Below are 16747 nucleotides of genomic sequence, written 5' to 3'. Positions count from 1 at the left end.
AGAGAGGCTTAGAGGAGAAATCAGTCGTAGAATTATTTACTGAATATATTGTGTTCACAATCTAGCAGGCTCACATTGTGGTTTATGAGCCATTGTTACTGCATGGCTGTAGTATACTGCGTGTTAACGAGTGCATTAACAGGCTTTCCCAGGGTAGCAGTTTGATAGCCAGCTCTGTAATGAATATCTTTTTGAAGCATTTGTGGAAAAATGCCACAATGCTACTTCCTGGTCTGACTGACCTATCAATGGCTCCTACTAAAGTCATGTAGGAGCCACTGATAGGTAGGGATATTAGGAGAGTGGTATCTAATTATGTTGCTTTGTCTATTGTTTAACATATTAATGTTAATTTGCTGGTGAGGACAGGGAAAATGACGTGAACAGTACATATACTGTGTGGCACATTTAAGATTAAGGACAGATATAAAGACGTTCAAACTCAGACAATGAACTATTTTGCACCCCTTAGCATTCTGTGTCACAGAACAGATTGTAGATATTCTTCAAACATAATCATTTCAGTCAGTTTAATTGAGTGTGTTTGAGAGGACCTAATGGTATCCTTCAAGATGATACAGCTATTGCACAAAAGCTGCTCGAATTTAATTTTATCCTCACAATGTTTATCTTAGACTTTTGTCACAACATACTTGCACAGTGTAAATATGATCATTTTAGTATGAACAACTCAAATTATTCTTTGTGTTGTTCATACCTGGAGCACAATGTTAATCATAAACATAAGAGTTTTGGTCTCAGGAGTCATACACAGTATCAAGTCTTTAAAAAAAAAAATCTTGATTCATAGCAATAACACTTATGATGAAACCAACTCTTAGATAATGGAAACTCTACAATCTCAAAGGCTCGTGTCAGGTCTCTTTGTCTTTTGAGCGCCAACTGAGTTTGGTAGTGATGCAGTATTTTGCTGAGTGTCCTTACAGAAGTACACAGCAGGGTTTTTACAAGCCCACATTGTCACTTCTCCACCCCCTCCTGTTTTTCCAGGACTCGAAGTCAACAGCTGGCTGTTAAGCCCTGCACGACTCAGGTAGCGATCTTTTATCCTCTCTGCATTGTTAAACCGGGCCTCATGGTTCTGAGTTTGGCTGGAGAGGGATGCAGCAATATTTCTGGTCCGATAGCCCTCTTCTCTACTGCGTCCCAGTAACATGGCTATATTTGGGTTCCTCAGAGCATAGATCAGAGGGTTAATGGCTCCATTTGCCCAAGCTAGCCATATGGCCACTGTGTCCATTGCAGGATTAAATGTGTAGTCCCCTATAGCAGTAACTAGCCCCATTAGACAATATGGCCCCCGGCAAAAAATAATGAAAACAATCATTATCAGAACTGTGGTGGCTGTTCGCATTTCACTGTAAAATCGAAGTAAGTATGCATATGTGGTCACAGGCCTGACTCGTATTTCTGAGAGCCGAACAGTCTTACAAATGTTGTAATGACAAAAACACATCAGGCAAAAAGGCAATAAATAACATACAATGATCAGACAGATGCTATAAGCTGTTCCCATGAGTGAGGTACCAGAGTGGAACACATACATGCAGTGGTAAAAACCTTGCTTATGGATTTCTTTAGGTGTTCGGACTACCAGATACCAAGGCAGAGAGAATATGACAGCAGTTAGCCACACTGCAATCAATAACTGGGCTGCTTTCTGTCTGCCTATTTTAGCCTGTGGTTGTCTGACAATGGAATAGTACCTATCAAAGGAGATCAAAGTCATTGTCAGGGTGGAGATGATACCAAAGCAGGTGTTCAAACACCCATTGGCAACACAGAAACGATCCCCAAACATCCAGACTCCATCCTTACTGAAAAGCATAACAAAAGAGAATGGCAGACACAAGACAGCCGTGAGGAAGTCCGATAGCGACAGCGACATGATAAAAGCATTAGTCACTGTTCGAAGTTGCCTGTGCTTGATGATAACGATGACAACTACTGAGTTACCAAGACAGGAGAGAAGGAATACAGACAGCAGTATCAGTGCCTGAGCTGCCACTATGATTCCCTGGAGAACAGAGTTACTCTCAGCAGCACTCAGCACAGACGGGTTTAGTTCCTGATGGGTATGATCAAATTCACCTCCTCTTTGGTCTTTATGGTCTGACAGGTTTCCTGTGGTTTGCACTATGGTCTCTGTAGTGGTAGCCATGAGGTTGGTCACCATGGAAATAACCCTAAAGAACAAGATGGAGAAATTATTGTTCAAAAAACTGTGGACACAATGTTTTCATTGCTTCTTACAGCTAATAATGTTCATAAAAAAGCATTTCAGAAGGCAGGGTGTTGTTTCGACTGATACCAGAATGATACAATACCTGAATTTCAATAAAAATGTGAAAAACTGTCCGTGTACTCATCCTTTCACTTCTCCAGTGATGAATTCTGTGAAATAAAGTGCAGTAAAGGAACTTAGCTACTTCTCATTAGTTAGACCAAATATGATTTGCATTAAACTTTGACTTCTGAGAGCAGTACGGTGAACCTGTCGTACTCTTTGTAATACTTTTGTTAAGGTTTTAGATATGTAGTAATGCATTTTTTTTTTTCATCAACTTGACAGTTGTAGTACAAGCAGCTAAGAGCAATTAACACTTGCTTAAGAGCCTATCTAAGTAAGGATGCAGGTGGAGCCTGTCCTAGCTTTCATTGGGTAAGAGGCTGGGTACATCCTGAACAGGTCGCTGGCATATTTCAGGGCAGGCACAGAGAGGCACACGTTAGTACCTACAAACAAAAAATTCTTGTACAACATTGGAGAGTGTCAAAAAGAACCCTCAAAGGTAAAACAGACAAAACACAGATTCTTCCGTTATGAAACAGCAGTGTTAATCATTGCAATACTGTGCTACTGAGTTAACATTTAACCTCTTGGTTAAGAATATGTTAATATTAAGGCACTTGGTTATGTGAGTAACCTCAGTCACACAGCTATGTTTCATTATTTTCTCTTTTTCTGTCAACATATACTTAACAGTCGCCTCAGGGCGCTTTATATTGTAAGGTAGACCCAACAATAATCATATGACCCCTATGAGCAAGCACTTTGGCAACAGTGGGAAGGAAAATCTCCCTTTTAACAGGAAGAAACCTCCGGCAGAACCAGGCTCAGGGAGGGGCGGGGCCATCTGCTGCAACCGGTTGGGGAGAGAGAAGGAAGACAGAATAAAGACATGCTGTGGAAGAGAGACAGAGATCAATAGCAGGTACGATTCAATGCAGAGAGGTCTATTAACACATAGTGACTGAAGAAGAAACACTCAATGCATCATGGGAGTCCCCCAGCAGTCTACACCTATTGCAGCATAACTAAGGGAGGATTCAGGGTCACCTGGTCCAGCCCTAACTATATGCTTTAGCAACAAGGAAAGTTTGAAGCCTAATCTTAAAAGTAGAGATAGTGTCTGTCTCCTGAATCCAAACTGGAAGCTGGTTCCACAGAAGAGGGGCCTGAAAACTGAAGGCTCTGCCTCCCATTCTACTTTTAAATACTCTAGGAACAACAAGTAAGCCTGCAGTGTGAGAGGAAAGTGCTCTAATAGGGTGATATGGTACTACAAGGTCATTAAGATAAGATGGGGCCTGATTATTTAAGACCTTGTATGTGAGGAGCAGGATTTTGAATTCTGGATTTAACAGGGAGCCAATGAAGGGAAGCCAATACAGGAGAAATCTGCTCTCTCTTTCTAGTCCCTGTCAGTACTCTTGCTGCAGCATTTTGGATTAACTGAAGGCTTTTCAGGGAGTTTTTAGGACATCCTGATAATAAAGAATTACAGTAGTCCAGCCTGGAACTAATAAATGCATGAACTAGTTTTTCAGCGTCACTCTGAGACAGGATATTTCTAATTTTAGAGATGTTGCACAAATGGAAGAAAGCAGTCTTACATATTTGTTTAATATGTGCACTGAAGGACATGTCCTGGTCAAAAATGACTCCAAGGTTCCTCACAGTGTTACTGGAGGCCAAGGTAATGCCATCCAGAGTAAGAATCTGGTTAGATACCATATTTCTAAGATTTTCAGGGCTGAGTACAATAACTTCAGTTTGATCTGAATTTAGAAGCAGTACCTGTAATACCTACAGCGTGCTCTAATCACGCTAATAGGATATTATGATCAACAGTATCGAACGCTGCACTAAGGTCTAGCACATGACAAGCACAGAGATGAGTCCACTGTCAGAGGCCATAAGAAGATCATTTGTAACCTTCACTAAAGCTGTTTCTGTGCTGTGATGAGCTCTGAAACCTGACTGAAACTCTTCAAATAAGCCATTCCTCTGCAGATGATCTGTTAGCTGTTTGACAACTACTCTTTCAAGAATCTTTATAATAAGAGGAAGGTTGGAGATTGGTCGATAATTAGCTAAGACTGATGGGTCTCGAGATGGCTTTTTAAGTAATGGTCGAACTACTGCCAGCTTGAAGGCCTGTGTTCAGTTTCTATGCCATATGTTAAAACAAGATCTAGAGTGTGATTAAAGTGGTGGGATCTTTTACATTTTGAGAGAAGCCAACTGAGTCTAATAACAGATTAAATGCCATGTTGAGGCTGTCATTTTTAGCATCTACATGGATGTTAAAATCACCCACAATAATTATTTTATCTGAGCTGAGCACTAAATCAGATAAAAAGTCTGAGAAATCAGAGAGAAACTCTGTGTAAGGCCCAGGTGGACGACAGTAAGACTGGTTTCTGAGTTTTACAGCTGGGGTGGACAAGGCTAAGCATCAGGCTTTCAAATGAATTAAAAGTCTGTCTGGGTCTTTGGTTAATTAATAGGCTGGTGTGAAAAATTGCTGCCACACCGCCCCCTCGGCCTGTGCTTCGAGGTTTCTGGTAGTTAGAATGACTCGGGGGTGTTGATTCATTTAAACTAACATAATCATCCTGCTGCAACCAGGTTTCTGTAAGGCAGAGTAAATCGATGTGTTGATCAATTATTAATCAAGTACTAACAGAGACTTGGAGGAGAGAGACCTAATATTTAATAATCCACATTTCACTGTGTTACTCTTTGGTTCAGATGTGGATACTGTATTGTTCTTTCTTTTTGATTTTTTATGTTTAAGGCATTTTTTGCTGGTTTTTAGTTTGTTTTTTGTCTGTTTGGGAGCTGACACAGTCTCTATGGAGATGGGGGTTTTTTTTGGGGGGGGGGACAGGAGGAGAGAAGCTGCAGAGAGGCGTGTAAGGCTGTGTTCCAATCCAGCGACCGCACGCTTCGGAGTACGCATTTTGATACCTATTACATCACAGCGTCGCGACGACAGCCGTGTTCTCCAAATGCGCCGTCGATTTCCACAAATTTGAAGTGTGGTCCGGTGTACACTTCGTGGTCCCATATATCCCACAATTCATAGCGTGGCGGTGGGTATGGATGATTTTGCCAAAAAATACGGCAGACGGCTGAACTGGAGCGGCCGAAGAGTAAACTTTCAAAAGTAAGTACTGAATATTCTGTCACTTATTTATGTGCGAATGTTTAATAATGAAGAACATTAAAACATTACTGTTGGCCACATGTCGGCAAAGTTATGTGACATTAGCGATGTTTGTACTAACTTGGTTTTAAAGCCTTTACTTTAAAATATACACCGTTCAATAGTCGACCTTAATCTTACAGAGAATGTGATGATTTTATGGATAATTAAAGTCAGTCATATATCCTCAAACACAACAAGCTGAAAGTCAGTGATGCTGCTCGGTTTACAGTCCTGAATATCACGGCACAAGCAGGATTCACTGCACTGTTAATGTTAGCTATGTTATATTGCTGCCTCTGTTCGGTGGTGTCGAGCCAAACGGAAAGATGCTTTAATCACAGGAGTCACACATGTGTCCACTGTACCATCTGGGAACTCTTCTTGTTTAGCACTCGTAATAACACAAACACTAAATCCTCCTTCTCTTGTGCTGTTTTGTAGCAGTGTATACACCTGAGACTGTCACCTGTCTGTCTGTCCTGCACTCTCTCTCTGTTTCTTTCTCTCTGATTGTGGAATAAAAGTATGAACATGTATTTATAAGTTACACTTGTGTTTGAATCCTGCAGCTCATCACACATTTGATTTCCATGTGTGACAACTGCAAGTGTCCAGAGTGAGGACAGACTGAGGGACCCACTGCTGCACATCATCTGTGAGGCTTTGCAGCCCTGATGATCCACCAGGACAAACTCAGCAGTGTGTGAGGAAGAGGAGGAGGAAGAGCCAGCAGCAGCTGACAGATGGAGAGAATAGACAGACTGTTCCCTGTTTGTGAAGGACTGCTAGGAAAGTTTAAAATAACTAATTGTCTGTCCTGAATCAGTCTTATTAGGTAATGTTCACATAATGTTATCATTCCAGTGTTTTCAGTGTGGGAGAAAGTACTCAGGGCCTTCAGGTTACACACTATGAAAGGCAGCAACAAGTTTAATATTCAGAAACCTAAAGTATGTATCAGCAGCAGAATGGAGCTAAAAATAAATGTTTGTTTCAGTTCTATGAAGCTTTGAGTATTTTGGATTAGTAGTACTGCTGTGTTTGTTGCATCATATTGCTGTAATTGTTTATATGCTTTATATATTCTGAGCTAAGTTGATCTATAGTGTTACATCATATTCTATAAGGATGTTATGTGTTTGTTTACTTTCTGCCCAGTTTGACCCATTTAGCAAAAGTCAGCCTGTTTAAGGCCTCTGATATCTATTCTGTATGACTTAAAGCAGTTATGACATGGTATGATTTTCTCACCCAATAAAGGAATATTTAATATATCAGTCTACTCTTCATTCTATCAGAAACAGTTATCACAGCTCGTACATTTTCTTTTTACACATATATGTAAGCATTGAGCCAAATGTAGTAATGCCAACATATTAAACGAACAATATTTGTCTCTTATGTATAATACATCTATATATACACTGTCAAAGATACTTGTCTTTGAGTGAAGATTTAAGGTGATAGGAAATTTGAATAAATGCAACTTGAATCTTTATTGAAGCTCATTATTCGTCACAGAGTTCAAGCTCACTGCTGTAATATATATATATATGTATATATATAATAATAATCTGACAATAAATATAATATTGGCCATATTATATTTACATTGCTGAAGTGAGATGACTTTAGTCTCATGAACAACATCAGCTAATTGTTATTTACTAACTAATCTTAAAATGACTGTTCAGTACAGAAATTAAGCCCAACAATCATGTTTTACAGTCCTGTGGTCTCAGCCTCAGATACTCAACTAATCAAAGTGATGTCATAAAAAAAATGAATGAACCAAAAAACATTTTCTCTCCTTCATTTCTGTCAAACAATGTATGAAACATTTCTCGCGGTTAGTATCATGGTTGCTAGGCAACCTGAGCAGCGCGACGACAACCTGGATGGCCGCTAACTTTCTGCTTCTTAATTCAGATAAAACTGAGGTTATTGTACTCGGCCCTGAACATCTTAGAAATATGGTATCTAACCAGATTCTTACTCTGGATGGCATTACCTTGGCCTCCAGTAACACTGTGAGGAACCTTGGAGTCATTTTTGACCAGGACATGTCCTTCAACGCACATATTAAACAAATATGTAAGACTGCTTTCTTCCATCTGCGCAACATCTCTAAAATTAGAAATATCCTGTCTCAGAGTGACGCTGAAAAACTAGTTCATGCATTTATTACTTCCAGGCTGGACTACTGTAATTCACTATTATCAGGATGTCCTAAAAACTCGCTGAAAAGTCTTCAGCTAATCCAAAATGCTGCAGCAAGAGTACTGACAGGGACTAGGAAGAGAGAGCATATTTCTCCTGTTTTGGCTTCCCTTCATTGGCTTCCTGTTAAATCCAGAATTGAATTAAAAATCCTGCTCCTCACATGGAAGGTCTTAAATAATCAGGCCCCATCTTATCTTAATGACCTTGTAGTACCATATCACCCTATTAGAGCACTTCGCTCTCGCTCTGCAGGCTTACTTGTTGTCCCTAGGGTATTTAAAAGTAGAATGGGAGGGAGAGCCTTCAGTTTTCAGGCCCCTCTTCTGTGGAACCAGCTTCCAGTTTGGATTCGGGAGACAGACACTATCTCTACTTTCAAGATTAGGCTTAAAACTTTCCTTTTTGCTAAAGCATATAGTTAGGGCTGGACCAGGTGACCCTGAATCCTCCCTTAGTTATGCTGCAATAGATGTAGGCTGCCGGGGATTCCCATGATGCATCGAGTTTTTCCTTTTCACCTTCTCACTCACTATGTGTTAATAGACCTCTCTGCATCGAATCATATCTGTTATTAATCTCTGTCTCTCTTCCACAGCATGTCTTTATCCTGTTTTCCTTCTTTCACCCCAACCGGTCGCAGCAGATGGCCCCGCCCCTCCCTGAGCCTGGTTCTGCCGGAGGTTTCTTCCTGTTAAAAGGGAGTTTTTCCTTCCCACTGTCGCCAAAGCGCTTGCTCATAGGGGGTCATCTGATTGTTGGGTTTTTCTCTGTATTTATTATTGTGCGATCTACTGTACAATATAAAGCGCCTTGAGGCGACTTTTGTTGTGATTTGGCGCTATATAAATAAAATTGAATTGAATTGAATTGACGAAGGCTAGACCGTCCCATTTCACAAGCCTTGCACTTCCGCACTTCTCGTACCTCCTAGTACGCCCCGTACGTAGTGTGCGAACTGTGCGTACTCCGAAGCGTGCGGTCGCTGGATTGGGACACAGCCTAAGACTGCAACTCTGCTTCCTGGTCCCCACTCTGGATAGTCATATTTTGGGGGGTTTCATAAATTTGGCCAGATTTCTAGAAATGAGAGCTGCTCCATCCAAAGTGGGATGGATGCCGTGTCTCCTAACAAGACCAGGTTTCCTCCAGAAAGTTTCCCAATTATCTATGAAGCCCACATCGTTTTTTGGAGACCACTCAGACAGCCAGCAATTTAGGGAGAACATGCGGCTAAACATGTCACTCCTGGTCTGATTGGGGAGGGGACCCGAGAAAACTACATTACTATTACAGAGCCTGTTGAAATAAACTGAATCTTTAGAGCAATTTGTGAAAACCTGTAGCAGAAATTGCCAAAGAAGAAATTGGAATTAGGTGTTAAGTATAAAATCTGCAAACAAGTGGGACCAGATGGTTTTCAAACTGATTTGTATAATTACAATTTTTTTTGTTAAAGCATTATATAAAAACTTTACACTAGTCCTGGTAAAACAAAAAACTGAGAAATGGAAGGCAGGGTATATAACATTAATAAAAACCAAAAAAAACCTCTTCTGTCTTTAGGTGCAAAGAAGGCCTTTGAAAGGTTTCGCATGGCCTTACATTACATTTAATAAAATAATTTGTTGATCTAAAGAAATGTGAATAAAACTAATTAGCAACACTATAGTTTAATTTGATAAAAAAAATTCATGTTTAACAAGAGTTATTGTATTTTTGTTTCATCCCCTGGGTGAGCTGTTGTAAAAGGCCTGAATGTGTCACTACACCACTAATATCCATGGCAGTCAGTTCTAAGAATTCATATCAGTTCTGTCGATGCTGTTGTCAGACTGAGAGGGGCCTGAGATCTCAGAAAGCAGGGGTACTTTTGGTGCTATTCCTTGTGTAAATGGAGTGCATGTTTATTTCTATGAAGGCATAAAAGATGGAAAAGGCACACTATCCTGCAGGCCCGTCCTCAAAGGCAACTCTGTTAATGAAGGAAGAAAAAGAAAAAAAAGCCACATCCCTTGCTTCAGACACAGTTTTAGATTAGAGTCTCTATGTTGGTTTAATGATTGCTAAAGTAGCTGCTGATAACTCATTTAATCGTGGTCTTTATTCTCACTGTCTCCAAGACCATCGACACGGGAAAGGAAAACACATGGACCACGCCACTGTTAAACTGGCTGCTTAATAGTGGTATGGTCCATTTTGTTGGACATTTTTTGTTTGTAAATAGCTCTGTGAGCACTCCATGCTTGCTGCGTCATAGAGCCTTTCTGTCTTTACGTAAAAGCCATTTCAATAACACTCCACAGTGACCTGCATGAAATAAAGCCCAGCTTTAAGGACTATGACCTCACTGAGTGATTCTTAGATTGACTCAAGGAAGGAAAGCATCATCAGTACATATTCTTGCAGTTATAGCCTTCCTGTTACATGAATCTGTTTTAGCTGTTACACAACACAGAACAACTTCTTTACAAAAAATATGCACGATGCAAAAAAGAGCAATAAGGATAATACACAATGTTTGGGATTGTGAACACACAAATAAACCTTTTTTAAAACCACAAGTTATGAAATTCATGAATTTAGTACAATTTAAAACCACACAGGTGATGTACAAAACAAGAAATACTATGTTTCCAAGTAATATTTAGAATTTATTTAAGAATAGAGAGGGAAGGTACGGCGTGAGCAGAAAATGCAATTTAAAGCAGCCATGTGCAGCCAACGCTCTTAAAAACATGTGCATATCAGTTTGTGGAGTGACTTTGTGGAACAGCCCAGACAAAGAAATTAAAGTAAAAATATTGCACAATTTAAGATAAATATAAGCAATACATATTTTATGTGTATAAAAATGAAAGAGATTAGATATTCACATTATGACTATATAGCTGTGCTATTGTATAGAATGAGAATATCATTATGTTGGTGATATGAAAAAGTATTTGTCTGTAGGTTCAAAGATGTATTTGTATACATGCATGCACATCTATGCATTTGTATATGTATATTTGTATATAGTAACCATTTTAATTAAGAAATTGTCGACAAGCTTATCTGGATAAGCCTCCTGCTCCGTTTTGTTTTGGTTTTGTAGATCATTTTGTTTGAGATGTTTTCCATTTCCTGTCTTTGTTTATAAAGTTTATAAAGTAAGAAAGAACTTTCTACAGAATCAAACTGGGATTCACTGTTTGATCAAAACTGTAAGCTGCTAGTTCAAAGTGGAGCCACCTGTTGCCTGTTTTTATTTAATGCATTAATAAATACACATAATACACATTTCAAATTGAAATGCATATCTGTCGATGAGTTTGTGCTTCCCTCTGTCATTTTTTTGCTTCTTTTTTTTCATATTGGTAACTTTTTTTAAAGTATACCCCCGTAGCTACAGTGATTTGGAAAAGACATAACTTCTAAGGTAGTGTTGGAATATTAAAAGAAAATCTGTTTACTTTACTACAAAGCTAGTTAGCAGTTGTAAGTGTACCCTTGTGCTATTAGAAACAAAATCTTTAATTAAACATCATTAAACTGAATATCAGCTAAATACGTTTGGTCCTCACCTGTTACGTTTTCCTCCTATCTGTTAAATAGGCGGACTGGTTCACATTAGCCTTGTACGTTTGAGGTGCAGCCATGTCAATAGTCTAAAGCTCGCTATTCGCTTGTGAAGTCTTTATTTGTTCAGTCTTTTCCTCCTTTTACCTCAGTCGTTTTCTTACACTGTCCACACAAACAAACGATGCCTTTGTGTTAGTCATTTTCTCCAAACGCCGGTTATACGGATGTGTCCTGAGCTGTTTTCAGCAGAGTCCATCGAGCCTTTTCCTTGCTCTGATCCTTACAGCACACAGCAGGCTCCATATCCAGGAAAACCATCATATTCACACGTCCGTCCAAAAGTACCTACGAGCAGTCCTAGGCATGTGCTAGATCATGATGTTGAGATGTGGGCCTTTCGAAGCCTTTGTATGGAGAACAAATTCAGTCTATCTTCTTCTTCTATCACCGTTGTGTTCGGCGTCGCTATGAAAAAATTAACTCAAAAAATTTAAAAAAAAATCGTCGGAAGAAGACCACCGTAGCCATGTTGTTGGTTGATTTAAGGACGGTGTTAATAAACTGAGACCGAAGGCGCAATAAACGGACTGTAAACGAACAAAGCTTCAAGCGAGTGCAGGACGGCTCCAGCATCCATCGCGTCTCTCTCTCTCTCTCTCTTCTCTACTATAACCTATCTTTCGCTCACTCACTCGAAGAAGCCACGCCTTGTTTGAACGTGCTCAAAACTTGGATCGACGTCTCATAAAGTTGCCATGGTAACCTGTGTGCAATTTTGCACCATCTTAGCCCATACATAATGGCATCATTATCAGAGGCAAAATACACGCTAATATTCCCTTACACACACACACACACACACACACACACACACACACATGTCTGGTTTGCTATCCTCGTGGGGACATCCCATTGACATAATGCTTTCCCTAGCCCCTTACCCTAACCCTAACCATTAAAAATGAATGCCTAACCCTAACCCTTACCCTAAACCTAACCATAACCTAATTGTAACCCTGACAGTAAAACCGCATTTTGAGTGTGAAAATTGCTTTCAACCCCGAGGGGACCTGGATTTTGGTCCCCACGGTGCAGAAAGTCCCCACCAGGATAGTAAAAGTCAGATTTTGGTCCCCACCAGGATAGTACGAACCCGTACACACACACACACACACACACACACACACACACAGCAGATCTTGATAATAGGGAAGAACGTGTGTTCGGCAAGGAGAGGATAGCAGGGGACTCAGCGCCAGAGCCACGTAATCGTCGCTTTACTGCCAGAGGAGTCGTTTTCATTAATCTTGAATTAAAAACAAGAACATGAAACAATTTCTTAACCCTGATCATATGAGCTTCAATAACGCAGTATAGCACTTTTCTTTTCACTTTGGTAATTCTGTATTTTATTTGTGGGCAAGTGTCCAAAAACTTCCTTGGACTGTCAGCAGACTTTTGCGGGGTCATCCGAAATAAGCAGATAGCGCAACAAAGCTGTTTCCCTCCCAAAGCTATATAAGATTATACAATGCTGAAATCATGTATTTTATTTTTGGCTTTTATAAACAAGGAATTACTGCCACACTGGCCACTTCATTAGTAGCAGGCTAGACCCCTTTTTCCTTCTGAACTGACTTTTTAAAATTTATAGTATAAATTCAACAAGGTGCAGGAAGAATTCCTCTGATTTTTTCACCATATTGACATGATAGTGTAGCAGGATGGTTTAAGCCTGCTCTCAATGAGTAACATGCCCGTTTTGAATATGCTGACCTAGTGCCAGCAGGGGCGCTGTGTATTTAAGGAGGCTCTGTCACCTCCCTCTCTATGTTCACTGACGGTCAAATTTCCAGCCCGTTCTCACTCCCGGGGCGAACGTGTTGCAAATTTCCTGGCATCTGTTGTCGCTCGCTGCTTGTGAACAGGTGCATTGACATGGTATGTATGTTGTTCCCATTGCACAGAATTTGTGGATGTTTTATCTGCTTAATCTAACTTGGTTGTCCACTTAGAGGCCTTTTGCTGTGGCATCACCTGTTGCTGCTGGGTCGGGAAGGGCTCCTTTCCTGTTCAGGTGGAATAGATTAGCGAATCTAAAGTGTCTGTTGTGGTAATTTAAAGTGGTATTCCAATAAATGCACATTTTTTAGGATAAAACCAAAAATTTGACAATGTTACTTTGCTCAATGTGTGCAAATTCCCTGCTGACTCGGCCTTAAGAGGGCTAGAGGCAAGAATCAAGCGCACCCAAATGAGCGCATCATTGATCATGTGCGCATCACGCAGAGGGAGAGTGGGAGTGAGAGACGAAAGGCGCAGCGACAGAGCATGGCAGTTGTAACGTAGTTTGTGTGATTCCGTGTGCGTTAATGAATCTGTAAGTTGACCTTTGTTAACTGGTACGATAATAGTCATAGTTGTTTGTGCATGTTTCAAGCTAAAGTTATGCCTCGGTACACTGATATCACGTTAGTAGGTTTATTTAATTATTTAGTTAATTTGCACTAAGTTCATAACAGTGGCCAGAATCTCCTCCAACGATTACATCCAGCGGTTAAAAGATTTTTCTGTTGTTTATTGCTTAGTTAAGCTGTTGTTAGCTTGCCACATTCTTGCCTTAGTACTAGCAACTGGGAATATATGTGCTATTTAGCCAACTTGTGGTCTTACGGTGACCCCTTGTGGACATTGTAAAATATTGCTGTGACTGAGTAGATGATATGTTCTGATTGTTGCTTAGTTATTTTAGACCCTGCTAATTATAGTATTACCTGTTTCTGTTTCCAGACAACCATGCTTATAGTCACCTATACTGCATCTGCTAGTTATAAGTTCATATCTGGCTGCAGCACAGTTGGATTTATCCTGGCAGCCTGCTGTAACCAGTTCTTCTGTGAAGCTTAATTAAAGACAGTGAACTAAACTCCTGGACTGCTGCAGTCTTTCTGACCGAAGACTTAGGCCAGACTTGTATACCCAGCACCTCCAGTATATATATATTCTACACAATGGGTTTAACAATTAGCAAAAATTACAGGCTCAGTTATATTTATTCTGTGCAAGGCCAGCCCCTAAGCATGTTAGAGAAGTCTAACTCTCTCTGTGTTACCTTGTGTGGCAACCTGTCCAGGATGACCCCTGCTTTTCACTGTATGACAGCTCAGATATTAGTCATTTGACATATTGTCAGAATGCTTATTTATTGCAACTGGTCACCTGTACTGTTCTTTATGATGACTGATGTCCTTTCTATTATAAATAATTATTTAATCAAACAATATTAAACTGTAGTCAGGTAGTGCCCATACAGCTATTGTGTACTGATAGTTTCTTTGATTATAACGATGCTGTGTATAATACTAAACTGTTTTAACATGGAGCTAAGGAATGCCCATAGGTTAATGGTTTAAATTTAAATACCACATTTATTTTTGTATGAGGGACAGATTACAAAGTCAGTCAAACTATGAACCAAGTAAACATCAGGGGATTACATATCTTTTACCTGCATCCATAAATTAATTCTGTTAAGGTTTGACGTAGAGGACTCCAGGATCAGATGCACACAAGAATTTTATTACAAGTCCACCAGGTGTATATACAAAACGGTGCAGGGGAAGTGCTATGTACAACGAGGTGAGGGACGGGGCTCCAGGGAAATCCAGGGGGAAGGCACACGCTCTCCAAACAATCCACACACATGACAGCAGGCTCCCTCTCCAACACTCACCACTCGGGAATCACACGGGGAAGAATCCAGGAGGTCTGTAGACAGGGAGACGTGGGTAAGTACAAAGCTCAAAGAAAACACTTGACTTTCACTAACGCGTGGCAGACAACAATCCAGCGAAGAACAGCAGTCACCTCCCAGCTTAAATGCTGATCACCTTGATGAGGTTCAGGTGTTTCCTCTTTCTGAGGGCGTGAACCCACAATGAGTTCCGCCTCGGTGACAGAGAGGAGAGAAAAAGCTAGAGACGGCTGATCAGCGTCTGGCTGATCCTCCTGGCCGTGACAGAATTCATCCTCAGTTATTCATTGTTTTATGTCAGTGAGGTTAATAGTGGCACTCTCAACTGACAAACTGTCCCATATTTTTCTTTAGACTGAATGTGAAAATTAAATTACTTGCTGTCTTTCTCTTACGTTTTTCAAACAAACATCAACATCTCCACGTGTGTGCTAGGACCTAAAGAAAAAGAGCAACAGTAAATTTCTCTAATGGACCAGTAAAAATAATTACAAAACAATTCATGCAGTTGTTTAGCTGAGTCATTGTCAGCTGTCCAGAAACGGGAGGGTCTAATCTGCTGACAATAAGTAACTGTGACAATACTAATATGTATGCAGTCGTCGCATAAAATGTATGCATGTGAGCCACATACATAAAATGAGATTAGCTAAAACAGTGGTGTCCATGGTGTCCACTGTATTCAAAAGTGCAGGGGAACATGGCGGCTTCCACACATCGGTGCCTGCTCCTGTGTATTTTTAATGGATTAATTCATCGATCCAAATGGTATGAATTATTCTTTTTTCTTTCTTTTTTTTTTTTTTTTTAAACCTGTCCTGTCCAGCAAACAGAATTATGGTCTGAATGTTTTGTTGTGCCAAACATATTTGCTTACCTAAGCGGAGCACCATAGTGGAGTCTTGTGGCTGTTATGCTGGAGCGGACAGGGGGTACAAGCTAGATAAAAGATAAGAAAAGGGGGGTAAAAAGTCAAACGGACACACTGGGTCTCTAACTCCTGCCTCTGTAACAAAGCAGACTCAAATCATATACAGCACCAAAAAGACAAAACAGAGGGAGGTACACAAACAAATATACAATTTTGCTGTGTATGCGCACACTTGCCACTCCCCAGCGCAGGGACCTGGGACCTGTGTCGACCGCACCCAGTGCAACACCACTCAGTGGTGGCCAGCGACCCAACCCGGGGCCAGCACCCGCCACAACAAACCCCTATGCTGTATCAATGCTGTGTCTGGCATTGCTACAGCATACCTTTCCTCACTTACCTGTCTCACTTTGGTATGAATTTCAAAATCCTGCGTCACCTCGTTCTCTGGCTTTCGCATTCACAAACTTGGGTGTCCATGCTGCCTGCCTGCTCACCTGGCAGGCTTAACTTTCTAGTAAAGATTTAAAGCGTTTTAGAGCTATAAATGTTTGTTTAATTAGATGTTAGAGCTTCAGGTAATTAAGGTTGAAGGAGTATTTTTCACTTCACTTTTTTAAATGGTACTTATGGTAACTTACTTTCAGTTTGTTATTTTATTATGGTTATGGTTTGGTTGGTATAGGCTTTTTATTTTGTTGGTGTAGGTGTGTCTCCACACCTGCAGGCAATTGAGCTGCCAGCATTTAAGATCAGCACTCACCACTGCTCTTCACCAAGTGTTCTGTTAACCACAGTTAGTGCTGGCTGTCACAGCGC

At 40.4% G+C, this 16747-nt stretch overlaps 1 protein-coding gene across 1 annotated transcript; it reads right to left on the bottom strand.

Annotated features, from left to right (window-relative positions):
- Positions 1 to 862: 862 nt before the first annotated feature.
- On the bottom strand, positions 863 to 11848 carry LOC134644577 (G-protein coupled receptor 135). The gene is made up of 3 exons (XM_065472069.1): positions 11306 to 11848; positions 2349 to 2415; positions 863 to 2207 (listed from the first exon to the last, which is right to left on the bottom strand). The coding sequence occupies exon 3, from the start codon at positions 2195 to 2197 to the stop codon at positions 863 to 865; it is 1335 nt and encodes a 444-aa protein (XP_065328141.1). The 5' UTR covers positions 2198 to 2207; positions 2349 to 2415; positions 11306 to 11848.
- Positions 11849 to 16747: the final 4899 nt, after the last annotated feature.

Source organism: Pelmatolapia mariae, linkage group LG16_19, assembly GCF_036321145.2.
Source record: "Pelmatolapia mariae isolate MD_Pm_ZW linkage group LG16_19, Pm_UMD_F_2, whole genome shotgun sequence".
In the NCBI taxonomy this organism is placed as follows: domain Eukaryota; kingdom Metazoa; phylum Chordata; class Actinopteri; order Cichliformes; family Cichlidae; genus Pelmatolapia; species Pelmatolapia mariae.
Note: the sequence above shows the minus strand (reverse complement) of the source record. Positions and strands in the feature narration are given on the sequence as shown.

Bases quoted from the DNA above. Each gene is read 5' to 3' on its own strand.
- LOC134644577 (XM_065472069.1), bottom strand. From the start codon at position 2,197: ATGGTGACCAACCTCATGGCTACCACTACAGAGACCATAGTGCAAACC.